Below are 15,174 nucleotides of genomic sequence, written 5' to 3' on the forward strand. Positions count from 1 at the left end.
CTCCCTCTCTTTCCTCCTTCAAGGCATAACGCAAGACTCTCCTTTTTGACCATACCTTCAGCAGCCCTCCTAACCCCTCTGCCCCCCCTCATTCCAATCCCGCCCCCCACACCCGGGTCCTGATCCCTGACTGTTTTTGCCTTGGGACATCCTCCCAACGTGAAAGGCGCTTTACAAATATAATTTTGTTGTGGTTGTTAAAAAAAATTGGTCACTCAATCCGCGGCTGTTTGTGGGACACTGTTGGGTGTAATTGGCTGCAGTGTTTGCCCACAAATTATATAGTTACTGAACTTTACAGTGTATTTCTGTGAAGCGTTTTGAGACTTCTCGAAAACGTGATAAGGCACTATAACAAATGCAAGGATTACTTTTATTATATTAGAACAACAACAAGATGCATTAATTATTACCTTGAAGATTTGTCTGCCTGGCATGCATTATAGTTATGGGTGGACCAAAAGCAGTAAGCACACTAGGTGTGCTAGGAGGGGGTGTAGAATTAATTGAGAATTTAAAGTAATCTAAATATTCATTTCTTTTACCAGGGAAAACTAGAAATCAACATTGGCTCCCTTGCATCTTGGATAGTGGTGGACATAATACTTTTTTTATAAGCAAAAGACAGGTAACTTTCAGGGCTGTACCAACACATGGAAATTTTAGGTTTGGAATGGAGTGTGTATTATCCCAAAAGGATACACCCTACTTTCCGAATTTCGGAGAATGTTAGGCATAGGTTGGCAATAACCAAGGCTTGGGGACTCCAGACTGTGGTGTTAGCTGGTTAAACAGCTAACACCAAAGCTGTAGCATAGCTTGCCTTGAAAACAGTGTCTGGCAGCTGCCCATTGCTTGCAGGACTAACAGGAAAAAAAGGGAAGAATCCCTGCTCTTCCGATTCCTGCCAATGAGCAGGCTTGCTGATCTGTAATCAGAAGTGCCCTGGACCCATCTGGCTCAAAAATCCAAATGTGTGGTTGTTTGGGGCCATCGTTGGGTTAAACCATTGTGTAGAAGCTGATCAGGATATTAACACCTTATGTAGAATTATTCAATAATTTGAACACAATTATTGTGATCACATCATGTATCACAATTTAACCCTGAACATTCAAGACAATTCTCCCCTTTCTTCCAACTAATTTCCTTTATTGAAGGTTTGCTTCTTTTCAACTACAAATTATCGCATCGTTCATTGTATTCACAAATGCAGTGATTTCTGCATTGAAAACTCACACACCAGAGGGGAGAAAACATCCAGATAGTTTATCACAAAAAGCACTGCGATAACAAATTAAGTGCTGCAGTCAAAATTTCATTCTTAGAATAGATCGCCATCTAGTGGGAACTCTTATACACAAACCAAGTCAAATACATTTCAATTCATTCTCAAAATAAGCTCTAGGACTTTATGTTGGTCTTAAATTATTTATAATATTTTTAGAAATATTATTTGAACAACTTACTTATTATGAAGATAATGCTCTGATATTGCTTTTTCACTCCATAATATTGCTGCTACAATAAATGTCAAGATGTAGAAATAATCTTTGTAAACACATAATGTATGAATTGTGCAATGAATAAATAGCCTTCAATGCCATTCATCAAAATGAGCTTGATACATGACAGTCATCTAGTGTTCAAACATCCATTGACTGTGAATTTTATGGTAATTGTACTCCTGTGTAAGGCATTTAATAATGTGTTTTATTTGCCTTGTTAAGAACAGATTTTCCCCCATGGAATACTTTGGAAATGTAGTCACACTCATGTCTCATTTTCCGTTCAAAGGCATTGCATTGTCATTTCTTGATCTGACATTATGTGTCATTTGTTGGAGGGATTGATCATTACTTCCAGTGGTAGTGGTTAGGAGCAGGAAACAGAATGCATATTTCCTACTCAAAAATCACTCTTACTGTGGGCTGACCTTGGGGCATGTTGAATTAGGGCTTAACTTTGAAGACGTCTTTTTGCAGTGATAAGGCATAGTTACACAAACAGATTTTGGATGTTAGATGGGTGTCTCATGTTACTGAAGAGCTAGGGGTATGGCTGGCTCATCAATAACATTAAGAAGTGTAAGGTACTGTGCAATGGTCACCTAATAATTAATAAAGTTAAAAATGTTAAGGATGAAAGCTGAATTTTAAATTGACTGAAGTAAATCCTAATCTGATGATTGCACTGATTCTATTTGGAAACCATTCAAAAGGGGTATTAGTAAAGCATTTTAAACTCAATATATTGTAAAGAATTCTCACTGAATTAACAAAAAGCAACACTGGATTGACAAGAAATATGCAGATTAAATAGAACATTAGAAAGGTCCAAAGTAAAATGCACCACCACATTCAACACAAACCATATCTCTCCAATTATATTGAAACTTACTACAGCATTCTGGTTGGTCCTACGTGATAGGCTCTCCTTGATGGCACAGTCGATAAAATCATCGAATGGGGTGAAACTAAGACATATATCCTGGAAGACCCCAAGTTTGATCCCTGGTCTGTATTGATGTAGCTATTATGAAGGAAAGGCACTACATTAGATCTCTACGAGATTCCACAACTCCTGCTAGAATGGTATGAGTGGGACGAGATTTGGATTGATTGTGATGCCACCAGCAGCTGAATAACCTACCTCACTGTCCACTCACAGATGAAGACAAGGTAGTATGGGCAGTTCGTGTCTGCGGAAACTTACACTCAGTAATCAAAGCCTGGAATGGGTTACCAGGAAGTTTGGTTGAGTCTAGGATAGTGGACTCATTTAAGAAACAGCTTGATGCCATAATGGGAAGTCAATATGATGAGCATTCAAGATAAGCATTACTTTTCCAAACTTCAATGGCGATTTTGAAAACTGTACTGTAGTGATTTAGAAGAAGGAATGCAGAAGAAAGGAGACTGAAAAATAAGTCTCTCATTACAAAGGCAAAATTAAATTCCACAGAAGGATACTATAGAATTTGTATATGAAAAAATGTCTCTGTTCACTATGGTATTTTTTCACATATAGTTCTCTGAGAAGAGAACCTAGAGCCAATAAGAGCTTCTATTGGTCTCATAATATATTTGCATTTGATCTAACACTTTTCACATCAGGAGGACGTCTCAAACATGTCTCTATGTATTTCGTAGGCGAATGTGGCAGCTAATCTGCACAGAAATATTCTACACCCAGCCATGAAGTGAAAGTGAAATATCCCATGCCCATGGATATTTAGTTTTCTACAACTCTTTCAGGCTACAGATAATCCTCACATTTAGTTGTAAGAGGTAGAATGGGTTTCTGTTGCTGTCCCAGAGGTAGTAGGGGGGTGACAAATGGCATGGTCGAAGAGGAGGGTTTTGAGGCGGGACTTGAAGGAGGCTAAGGAGGGGCGAGGCGGAGTGACTGGGGGATGGAATTCCAGAAGTTGGGGGCAGAGTGGCTGAAGCCTCTCCTGCCAATGGTGGGATGGGTGGGTTGGGGGACGTGGAGCAGGCCAGAGCTGGCTGAGTGGAGGGAGGGAGTGGGTGGGTTGGTAGGGGGTTAGGAGGTCACAGAGATAGGGTGGGGTGAGACCATTGAGGGCTTTGGAGGTGAGGACCAGGATTTTGAACTGGATCCTCTGAAGGATAGGGAGCCAATGGAGTTGGGTGAGAATGGGGGAGATGGGGTCACGGAGTTTGGTGCAGGAGAGGACACGGGCTGCAGAGTTCTGGATTATCTGCAGCCTGTGGAGGGAGGAGTTGGGAAGGCTGACAAGCAGGGTGTTTGCATAGTCGAGCCTGGAGGTGATGAAGGCATGAACAAGAGTTTCAGTGGCCTGAGGGGTGAGGTAGTGGCGGAGTCGGGCGATGTTACGGAGGTGAGGGATGGCAGAGCGGGTCATGGCTTGGATGTGGGGAAGAAAAGACAGTTGAGGGTTGAACAAGACACCTAGGTTCCTGACTGGCTTGGTGAGTTGTACTGTGCAACCATGGAGGTTGATGCTGCCAGAGCCTGAGGTGCAGAGGCGCAGGCACGAGCCAATCAGGAGGGCCTCAGTCTATGTCTCATCTATGTCTCGATTTACTCTATTTACTTAGCATTTTACAAAAACACAAAATTTGACAAGTTGTTGAATTGATACCTAACTTTGAAGTTGTATTTTTGTTCTTTTAACTAGCCTTCAGAAACCATCTTGCATTTAAGAATTTGCCAAATTGTACATAATGTAAAAATTTACATAAACAAAGCCCAGGTGTTATATAAATTTGGACCCAGGTGGAAATTCTCCCCTAAAATGGTGGTTGAAGCAGAATCCATAACGGCTTTTAAATATAAATATTTGTGGAGTCCTGTAGCTCAGTGGTTAGAGCACTTGCTTTGCAAGTGAGAGACCCGAGTTCAATTCCAGGCAGGGCGAAACCTTGGGCAAGTTTCCTTACTCCACATGCCTAATAATAATCCCTCCAAAACAAAACAATAATAAATTGGTCATTTTCAATCTACAACTGTTTGTAGGACATTGCTGTGCGCAATTGGCTGCCGCGTTCGCCCACAAATATACAGTCAATTCACTTTACAGTCTATTCTGTGAAGCGCTTTGGGACGTCCTCCCGACGTGAAAAGCGCTATATCAAATGCAAGGATTATTATTATTATTAAGTCAGCCAAGACCATCTGCTCTTACAGGTGTTACGTTTAAGATAAGCTTTGACTGTGGGTCAAAGAAAAGGAGACAGATTGTGGAATCAGCTCTGTTCTGCCCTTTTAGGTCATGTACATCACCAAAGTGAATGGGCATAAGGGAACAAAACATTAGCTGCATTTACCCAAAAATATATCACAGATGTTACACTTGAAAACAAATTGAAGAATGAGGTAGAATGTGAATTTTTTCAGTCTTACTTGGCCATTTTTGTGAATTAAAGAAAACAATTATCTCCTATTAGGAGTAATCCATTCTTAAAATCACGTTCAAGTTCATTTGGGTTTGTTACCATTTCATAAGGTTTAGACCTAAAGCAACATTGCAGCATGAGTTGTGTAGAATTAAAGATATATGTAATGTATGAAAAGGAGAAGTGGGGGGGAGCCAACAGAATGCTGGTATGTGCTCATTTAACACAAATAGAGTTGTTTATACAGCCTGGGAAGATGCTTCAAACTATTTCACATAAATGACTGGGAGCTTTAGCTGGAAGGGGAGGGAGAGCTGAAGCAGGGAAGAGAAAGGTGGTTGAAAGAACGCACGGTGGAAGGGATAAGTCTCAATGCAAGCCGGTGGAGCTGAGCAAAGATAGGGATTGATAGGCTCATGGAGCTTGGTGTGGGAGATGATATGGGTTACTGAGTTTTCTATGGGTTGCAAATAGCATAGGGAGAAGCTGTGTAGGGAGCAGGTGCTAGAGTAATCGTGCCTAGAGGTAATGAAAATGTGAATGAGAGTCTCCACAGGCTAGGGGTAGGAGAATACATGAAGTTAAGGATCTCCTGTAGATCAACATTCATAATAATGAGTAAAATTGTCCTGATTTAATCCAAGGGAGTAAACAATTCTAAGAGATTTGACAGTACAAAAGAACATCTGGATCTACTCAGTCTATTTAGGCAGCTCCACCTGGTGCCATATGTTTGGAAATGCATCTACAGATGGTGTGGAGAAATTAAGAATGAACATATACCTGGAGCCAGGGAAAGCTTCACTGATAGTCTCAGCAAAGAATGTGTGTTATGGTCCAATCTAATCCTAGTAATTGGCTGAGGATCACAGTCCAGCACAACTGTAGTCAGTTCAGCAAGTCAAAATCATACAACAGACCCCCATAATCTTTCCAAAATGCATTAAACATACCAAAGTAGTGCAATTGTTGCTGGGTATAATAATTTGGGTAGATGATCTTTAATTGACTTTCCCAAAGTCTGCAACTGATTAAAACCTTATGTGCAGCAAAGCAGATTGCTTCTTACTCCATTTGAATCATGACACTAAGATCAAAGAATAAAAGTCATATAACCTTGATCAATCAGATTTTTATTTTTGCTTCAAATTATGCTGATCATTAAATCTAGCAAATAGCTTCACTAAATCATTCTGTAAATAGAGATCAGCATACATTACACTCAGTTCCCAGTAATCTCTGTCTTTTGATAATTCTCAGTAACTTGCTGGAGAAAATGCTGGAATATTACTAATAGAGGTAAAATTCTACTTGTGTCTAGATTTACTCTATTAACATAGCATTTCAGAGCAATCAGAATTTGGCAAATACTTTAATATTGAAGCCAGTTTTCTATAGGTTCCTTTTAAGAAGTACAGAAAAACAACTTCAAAGTTAGGACTAAATTCAACAATTTGTCAAATTCTGGATGCTCTGAAATTGTATATTAACGGAGTAAATCTAGATGGAATTTTATCCAACATGTGTGCTTATCATAAAATAAATATATCTCACTCTTGGCTATACTCCATATCGCTGTTTATTCTTTCATGGGGAATAAAAAGTGAGTGCTTTCTGCATGTAACTCCCCAGTTCAATATTAATTACCTTACCTGTAGCAGCCTATTCGGCAACATCTACTGACCTAAAGGTAAGCATGCACATTTGTAAAGAGCCATGTATTTACTGGCAAAGCTTATCCTGCTTCATTGAAACTAGCTATATGTTCGATGCTAGATTTATAGAGTCTCGATTGCACCCCGTATGCACAATTACATTGTATTTGTATTTGAAGGAGTCCAGTTAAATGAAGAAAGTGTGGAATATTGAGACATCATTGCCAGGATTGGTTTGGATAAAATAGGCCCTTCAGTCAATTTGATCTTATTCTTCCTGAATACCCATCATACCTTCTTCTCATCGCAGATCAAACTTTTTTTTTTGTTAATGAGTCCAGTGTCCTGGCCTCAACCACAATTCCTGTCGTTGATTACTCACTGGATATATAAAAACATCTGATGTCTGTCCTGAAATTACACATTACAACTCTAAACCATGTCCCCTTGTTCTATTCTCTTGGTTTCAACACTTTCTTCAATTAACAGCACCACAGTGCAGCTTGCCTCCACAGTGAGATCCAGCACTCCTCTGTAACCTTCTAGATATGACATTCTTCATATCAAGCTAAAAATTCTGCTCCTTGTCTCAGTCTTTACCAAACGTAAAACAAGGAATATAATAGTGAATCTGTTTACTATTAGAATTTTACTAACAGAGCTAACCGTTACGATTTATGATTATTATTTACATATGTACTAAGCCTGAAACGTCCATCTGGCTGGAGGTTTAAGAAAAAATACATTACTCTTCTCTCTCATAACCCTTGATCGATTTCTTTGCTAAATAGCTGTCTAATTCCCCTTTGAATTTGTTGAAATAACCACCTTCTTGCATAGTCTATTTCCCATGTTCACCACTCTGTACAGTAATTAAATCTGAACTGTCTTCACTCTCGCTCTTCTGAACTTGAGTCCATATCCCCGTGTTGTTTATATTAATGTTCTGACATGTCTTTGTTGTTTTCAGACTTCAAAGAGGCACATTACCCTTGAAGAAAATGTAATGGTCTGATGGAAAAAGCATGTAATCACGTAGAGTTTTCTGTTCCAGGCAATAGACAAACAATTGTATGAAACAGAAGTGTTTAAGCAATTGTTAATTGTGTTACATCAATTTACTATTTGCATTAGGTCCATTATAATAATAATCCTTGCATTTGATATAGCGCTTTTCACGTCTTCGAGATGTCTCAAAGCGCTTCACAGAATATACTGTAAAGCGAATTGACTGTATATATTTGTGGGCGAAACGCGGCAGCCAACTGCACACAGCAGTGTCCCACAAACAGTCGTGGATTGAAGTGACCAATTTTTATTATTGTTTTGTGTTCTGGAGGGATTATTATTAGGTGTGTGCAGTAAGGAAACTTGCCCAAGGTTTCGCCCTGCCGGTAATTGAACCCAGGTCTCTCGCTTGTGAGGCGAGAGCTCTAACCACTGAGCTACACGACTCCGCATTATGTTTCCACAGCGCATAAACTTACTTTATCTGTAAATTTTAGAGAACTCTCATTGTGCAATGAATAATAAAGCATATCTAAGATAAATATTAATTTGTTAGAAGAATCATTTAGAAAGCTATACAGTTTCATCTGTTTATTCTTGTGCGTAAATGAAATAGAGGTTGCTATTCCATACAACATTTTTAGTTCTCTTTATGGAGGTAATAATGATACCTTCACATGATTTTGTAGCCATTGAGAACAATGTAGTCATAATAAACAATGGTATTTTCTACGTAGCAGGAACCTAAGTGAATGCATCTTTGTCTTAGTGCATAAAACAACCCTTCAAGACTCCGTTATTCCACCTCAGTGAGGAGTAACACAAGCCTTGCTGATTTCTCCAGATAGATACAGGATCACTATCACTGTTTTTAAAAATTTATACTGCAAATGGCTTTTACATGTTCACTGTGAACAATGAGCACGCGGCAGGCATGAAACTCACCCAGTTTCAATTGGGTTAATTGATATGGAAAGGTTAGGGGTCAGATTGAAGCTAACATGACCAGGCTCTTTTAATGCCTCGGAGAGCTTTTGTCTCTGTGATTCTACATCAGTGGTGAAACAGTTCCTCAATGTCATACTCTTCTGTAGCTGTGTATTACACCAAGGTTTAATCACAAACATTAGCTCTCTTACTCAATTCCCAATGAAACCTGACAAGAGAGCTGGCAGTGACTCAACAGCAAAGCATATTGTTGCTGTACTTTTTAGCCAAAAAAGCCAGAGAATTCATGCAGAAGGGAGATTGTTGTGTGTGTTTGGGGGGAGGGGTGGGGAGAGAGGATTGGTTGGGTTGATCCAGAGATCAGATTACAATTTGTTTCTTTCGTTCCACTTCAGTTTCAATGAAATTAATATTATCTCCTTATTTTACAGTGTTCACTAGATAACACACAGAATGTTTACTGTTAAGTAAAACCAGCAAAAAAGGTGCAAACCATCTCAATTATCTTCATACAACAAACGCAGGTTTAATTAAGATTTAAAACATCAAGTGAATTGTTCAATAATTGTATCTACTATTCTGCCTAACATGCCCCTAATGCACAGCTACTTTGGGCTCCAGATTGGGAGCAGTAAGCCTGAAATATCCCTTTGACTCCACAAAGAAATAGCATTCAGTTGTTTCTCTGCAAACTTCAGTCTATCTGCATAGGCCACTGCCTCTGATCAGTCATGTAAATAGCTGAATACTAGGATGGAGTGTGTGAGAGGTGCTTTCTCTCTCTCTCCCCCATTCCTGATGGAGCATTGCTTTAATTTTCCTTTAACAACCATGGAAATATTTAACTATAAAAATTCGTTATAGCTGTACTTCCATTATTAATTTTACTCTTAACTCCCTGCTCACCAGACTTCCCAACTCTTCCCTCTACAAGCTGCAGATTATTCAGAACTCTGCAGCTCTCCCACGTCCCACGTACCATGCTCCATGAACCGATCAGCCCATCCTCACCCAGCTCCACTGGCTTCCGATCCCTCAGAGGATCAACTTTAAAATCCTCATCCTCATTTTTAAAGCCCTTCATTGTCATGTTCCTTCCTATTAGGGGAGTGGTTTAGGTCGTACCTCTCCCACCGTCTTCACTTTGTCTCCACGAATGTTTTTTCCTCCGGCCCCCGCACTGTCTCGTGCGGTGTCCCTCAAGGCTCTGTCCTCGGTCCCCTCCTCTTCACCCTCTACATGCTCCCCCTTGGTGACATCATCCGCGGACATGGGGTTAACTTCCACATGTATGCGGATGACACCCAACTCTACCTTTCCTCCTCTACCCTCAACTTCACGACCACCGATGTCCTGACAGCCTGCCTGTCCGACATCGAGTCCTGGACGAGAGATAACTTTCTTCAGCTCAACGTGCGTAAAACTGAGGCCCTCCTGATTGGCTCACGTCAGCGCCTCCGCACCTTAGGCGCTGACAGCATCAGCATCCAAGGCTGCACTCTCCACCTCTCAAAGCCAGTCAGGAACCTCGGGCTTCTGTTCGACCCTGAGCTGTGCTTTCTCCCTCATACCCGCGCCACAACTGGCACTGCCTTCCATCAGCTCTGGAATATCGCCAGACTACGGCACTACCTCACCCCTCACGCTGCTGAAACTCTGGTCCACGCCTTTATCACCTCAAGGCTGGACTATGGGAACTCTCTCCTCGCCGGCCTTCCCGCCACCTCCCTCCACAAGCTGCAGGTCATTCAGAACTCTGCAGCTCGCGTACTGTCCCGCACCAGGCTTCGCGACCACATCACTCCCACCCTCGCTCGCTTCCACTGGCTCCCCATCCCCCAGAGGATCGATTTCAAGATCCTCATCCTCACCTACAAGGCCATTCACGGCCTTGCTCCCTCCTACCTCTCTGACCTTCTATCCCCCTACCTACCTGCCCGTACCCTCCGTTCCTTTGGCTCCAGTCTGCTGCACATCCCCCGCCCCAACCGCCCTACCATCGGTGGCCGGGCCTTCAGCCTCTCAGCCCCTAGGCTCTGGAAATCCATCCCCCAGTGCCTTCGCCGCCTCCTTCCTTTCCTCCTTCAAGGCCGGTCTCAAGACCTTTCTCTTTGACCGTGCCTTCAGCTCCCCTCTCGACTATCTACCCCCTCCTCGCTCCCTCCCTTCTCTCCCCTCATCCTGACCATTTCCCCCCTGCTCGGGTCCTGACCCAACTGTGCAGCGCCTTGGGACATTCTCCCGATGTGAAAGGCGCTCTATAAATGGAATCTTATTGTTGTTGTATTAACACTATACCAACCTGTCCGCTCCCTCTGCTCGGCGGGACCTGGACAGTTCCATATCCCCCGCTCTGCCCGCCCCACCTTCAGAGGTCAGGCCTTCAGTTTTTCTGGCCCCATCCTTTCGAACCATCCAGAATCTCTCTGACTTGCCTCCTCCCTTACCCCCTTCGAGACCTATCTCAAGACCTTCCTCTTTGACCATGCTTTCAGCCAGTCTCCCACCCCCAGCCCTCCTCCACCCCTCGATTCCAACCCCTAACTCAGGCACAAACCCTTAACTGTTCAGTACCTTCCGCTGTATAAATGTAATTTGCTGTTGTTTAAATTTTAAACATAATGATCGTAAATTTTTATCTCAACACAAGGCCATTTGTAAAGATAGAAATCTTTTTTTGTCTGTAATTATGATGGGAATTCCTATTTCAAAGATGCCCCCAAAAGGATCAAACAGCTTAAAGAGAAATAATATTGAAGATAGGGAAAGAGAATGGGATTGGAGCAGTTTGCTGCAGCAGGGAAGCTGGCACTAGCAACAAAATACCCTTCTTCTGTGTTGTAAATAAACATTCTGCAATCGGCATAGTACTATTTTTAGTGATCACATAAATTAGACCTCAGTGGGTGAAGTACAACTGGAGCCTTATCTATTAATGTTTATTGTCAGTGGTGTTATGCTTCAGTTCAGTTCAGAATGTTAAAAAAAAGTATTCAGCCACACAGTTTATAATTAATAAATACATGGAAAGTGATAAGCCTGAAATCTCCTGTGAGCTATCGTAGCCCTAAAGGTCAGAAGCTCTTTCAAGTTTCCTTTCAATTACAGCAGGTACAGAGCATGTTCCTTTGCCATGGTAACAGAGCTCATGAATCGCTGTTACTTTCTTCATTTAAACAACCTATTTGGGGGGATTATTCTCAGACATTTGGGCTAAAAGAAGAGAGATGTATGATACCTAAAGATTGCAAATGAAAAGCTTTAATGCTTTATTCTGAAATAATGAGTGGATCGAATTCTCAAACTTTGGGAAGCAGATTTACTTGCATCAAGATAAGGACAGACACCAGGAAATATGTCTTTTCAAAGAAGACAATTACCAGATGAAAAGGGTTACTGGAAAGAACAGTTGAGACCACAACATTGGATTTATTTAAGAAACAGTTTAAGGTTGTAGTGGGAAGAAGGTATTCTGGAAGCGTGAGATCAACTAGGCCATGAGACTTTCTTTATCTGCACCTTGTGATTTGTTACACGTTACAAAATACTCTAAAATGTATAATTAATTTAACAATTCTAAGAACTATATGAGACAGGTAGGTGGACTTTAATCATGTCATGGGACAAAAGCAGAGATATTGGATGGTACATAAATTGAGGATTAGCACCAGAAAGACCAAGAGGAAGGTTAGAAGATTTTATTTTATTTGGAGTTTTGTTACTATGTAGAATGACTCTCAAAACTAAGCCCAGTACAGCATTGGGAGTTGCATGAATGCTATGGAAAATAACAAGGGTAAAGAGGCAAAGGAAAAAAGGGGAAAAAACAAAGGAATAGGAATAAAACAATTCTTAATAATCCTTCATTTGATATAGGACCTTTCACAACTATGTATTTTGTAGACGAGTGTGGCAATCAGTTTACACACGCCCTTCATACAGGGTAGCATCCCGGAGCGCTGCACAATGTCCTTCAAACAGCCATGAAGTGAATCATCAATTTTATTTGGGGGTTTGTAGCCCAGGACACCAATGCCAGTGAGGGAAACCTCGTATGAGCTGTAAACAATCTATGATTCTATGGAAATTTAGTCATCAGCTATTATTCTCTGTTTCATCTCTTGAAGCCTCTAGAGAATATACAGCTGGTTCTTTGTCATCAACTGAATACAACCCCTGCTCCACCATTTTCCTAACTGTGTCATCATCCAGAGGGAGAAGAGAGACCCTGTTGACTGGACTATTTTGGAGCATCCAGCACACAATTATGATTTGTGCTACCTTTAGGAGAGGTTGTACTTGAATCTTTCTCCTGAACAATCCAGCAAAGAGCAATTAATGAATGTCCAAGCAGGAAAAGGGTCCTATGAATATGGCTACTTTACCCACTTGATGTGGTTTACGTTGTGCATTTAATGTTTGTAATTCAAAATAGAGACAAAGATGCAAATATGCAAAATATCCATCTTACATGTTTGAATGATTGAACAATCCTTCAAGATTGTTATATTTATACATTTGGAATAGACTTATTTTGCTATTAATATTGATTGCAATGTACTGAAAGATTGTTGGGTTAATAATGGTTTCTTGTTATCATAAAAAAACACATCTATTCCACTGCGTGCCTAATATCCATCTCGCTTATTCATAAACTGGGTGCAACAGCTTATGGTTTCATCAGATATCAAATATAATATGTAATCATGTAGAAAAATACTTAGCTGCTATTTTAGGAGCAAGTTATCAAGGATTATTATCAAATTCAACAAACTGTTATGTTAATATCAATAACCGTCATCGGCCACCTAACACATTTCCACAACTCAATCACGATCAGTGGCTTTATCCAAGAGTGCTGTTTACAGAAATATTACAGTAATATAAAATTCTGGATAGTTCAAACCTTTACAGTATCTAATGGCTTAGATTTGAATGATAAACACAGCCAGATTAATTTTAAAAACCAGTTACCTGCCTTTCTGAAGTAACTTTCACTTGCATTTTGTGACTAGAATGTCGCAGGTTTGATTTTGAGTCCTTACACAGAGGTGCTCATGAACTCTGCAGTTACTTCCTCGTTTATTAGTAAACCACTACCACTCATTATGTATATGCTTTGAAGAAATTCAGTTCTTAACCCTAAATATATCTACAGATAGAGACAAATGTTACTGCTTAGAATGAGAGTAAATGTTACTCCAGCTGAGCCCCTGAGGATGATGATTCGAGAGTCTGGCTGTGGTGCAATGTGTTCGTACTTTTTGATGTATGGTTGTGAACTGTTTCAGTATTTACTGTCCCCTTGATACATTTACAGGTTACTTACCTTGCCAAGAAGTCAGTGAATGATAGTCGTACAGGATAACCGTGGCGAAACATCCTCACCATCTCCAGAACACCAACATACTGCAGCTGAGCCGATACATAGAAGTTGTCAAAAGTCTCTGCTTGTTTGGAAGTGTTGGGTTTGATACAGTGTACAAAGTGAGGAGTGGCATTCTGGAGCTTTCCCATAAAATCACTAATGGAGCTCTACAGTGACAAGAGAAATCCAGTTAAGACTTGGCCTTTCTTCTATCTTTAGATTCTAAAAGTCTTTTATTTAAAAATACATACAACTCATTATCCATTTCTGCAAACGGGAATTTGAAAGTCCAGGAATACTATAGTATTTGACTTCCAGAAATAATTAGATTGTCCAACCAAATGGCACGTTCACAAATGAGGAATCGCATTACCCAAAATGAAAAATTCATAACAAAGAACTCGATTTCTTATTCAGTGATAACAAGCAATTATCTTATTCTATTCTTGGTTGCTTAATGTCAATTTGATGCAGTTAAGGAAAATCCCTTTGTGTTTCTGAAAATGATGCCTCATATATTTTACTTTAATTGGATGTTCTTCAACATATAACGTTTAGAACTCATGGGATAGAAAATGCAACCTTTTATAACAGATTCAATAATTATCGAAAGCGTTATGAAATCACTTATGATTTGTCACAACTGTTCATCTATTCCTACAAATGCACTCCTCCAGAGTCAGAATAATTGATTTCCATTTTTGCTTCCGAAGATGGGATTGTGCTACAAATAGGTAACTAATTTAAAATGAGCTCAGAGGGGAAGGGGGAAGAGTGGCTGGGGCAGTGGGAAAAGTCAGTTCTGCTACTAAGCAGCTACCAAGATAATGCCAAACACTTTTGCAAAACAGCCTTGAACCAAATCATTATGCTGAAATCGGGAGTGGGGGTGGTTGGGAAAATAATGTTTCATAAGACAGTCAATAACACATTCAATAATTAGCAAATCAGTAAATAAATTAGTCTGGCATACGCGGAATCAAATCACCATGCTTAAGAGTATCAAAAACAAACAGAATTCCATACATCAACAACAAAATTACATTTATACAGCGCCATTCATGTCAGAAGGATGTCCCAAGGCACTGGATAGTTAAGGGTTTGCACCCGAGCTAGGGGATGGAATCAAGAGGGCTGGAGGGTGGGGTTTTCCATGCATCCCAACTACACATGGAAATTCCAGAGATTATTTTATTGGAATGGAACTCTCTCCCTGGAGGGATGCATCCTGCTTACCTAATTCTGGATAGCATTAGGTTGGCAAGAACCAATACTTGAGGACCCCGGAATGTGTGTTGGGGTACTGCTAGAG

At 40.5% G+C, this 15,174-nt stretch overlaps 1 protein-coding gene across 1 annotated transcript in view; it reads right to left on the bottom strand.

The window, feature by feature from the left end:
* Positions 1 to 15,174, bottom strand: part of myo16 (myosin XVI) — a 247,081-nt gene that overhangs the window by 59,469 nt on the left and 172,438 nt on the right. Inside the window, exon 27 of the mRNA XM_042334636.1 lies at positions 13,824 to 14,029. Within this exon, the coding sequence (XP_042190570.1) occupies positions 13,824 to 14,029 (206 nt within the window). The remainder of the gene's footprint in view (positions 1 to 13,823; positions 14,030 to 15,174) is intronic.

Source organism: Callorhinchus milii, unplaced genomic scaffold, assembly GCF_018977255.1.
Source record: "Callorhinchus milii isolate IMCB2004 unplaced genomic scaffold, IMCB_Cmil_1.0 Scaffold4, whole genome shotgun sequence".
Classification (NCBI taxonomy): Eukaryota; Metazoa; Chordata; class Chondrichthyes; order Chimaeriformes; family Callorhinchidae; genus Callorhinchus; species Callorhinchus milii.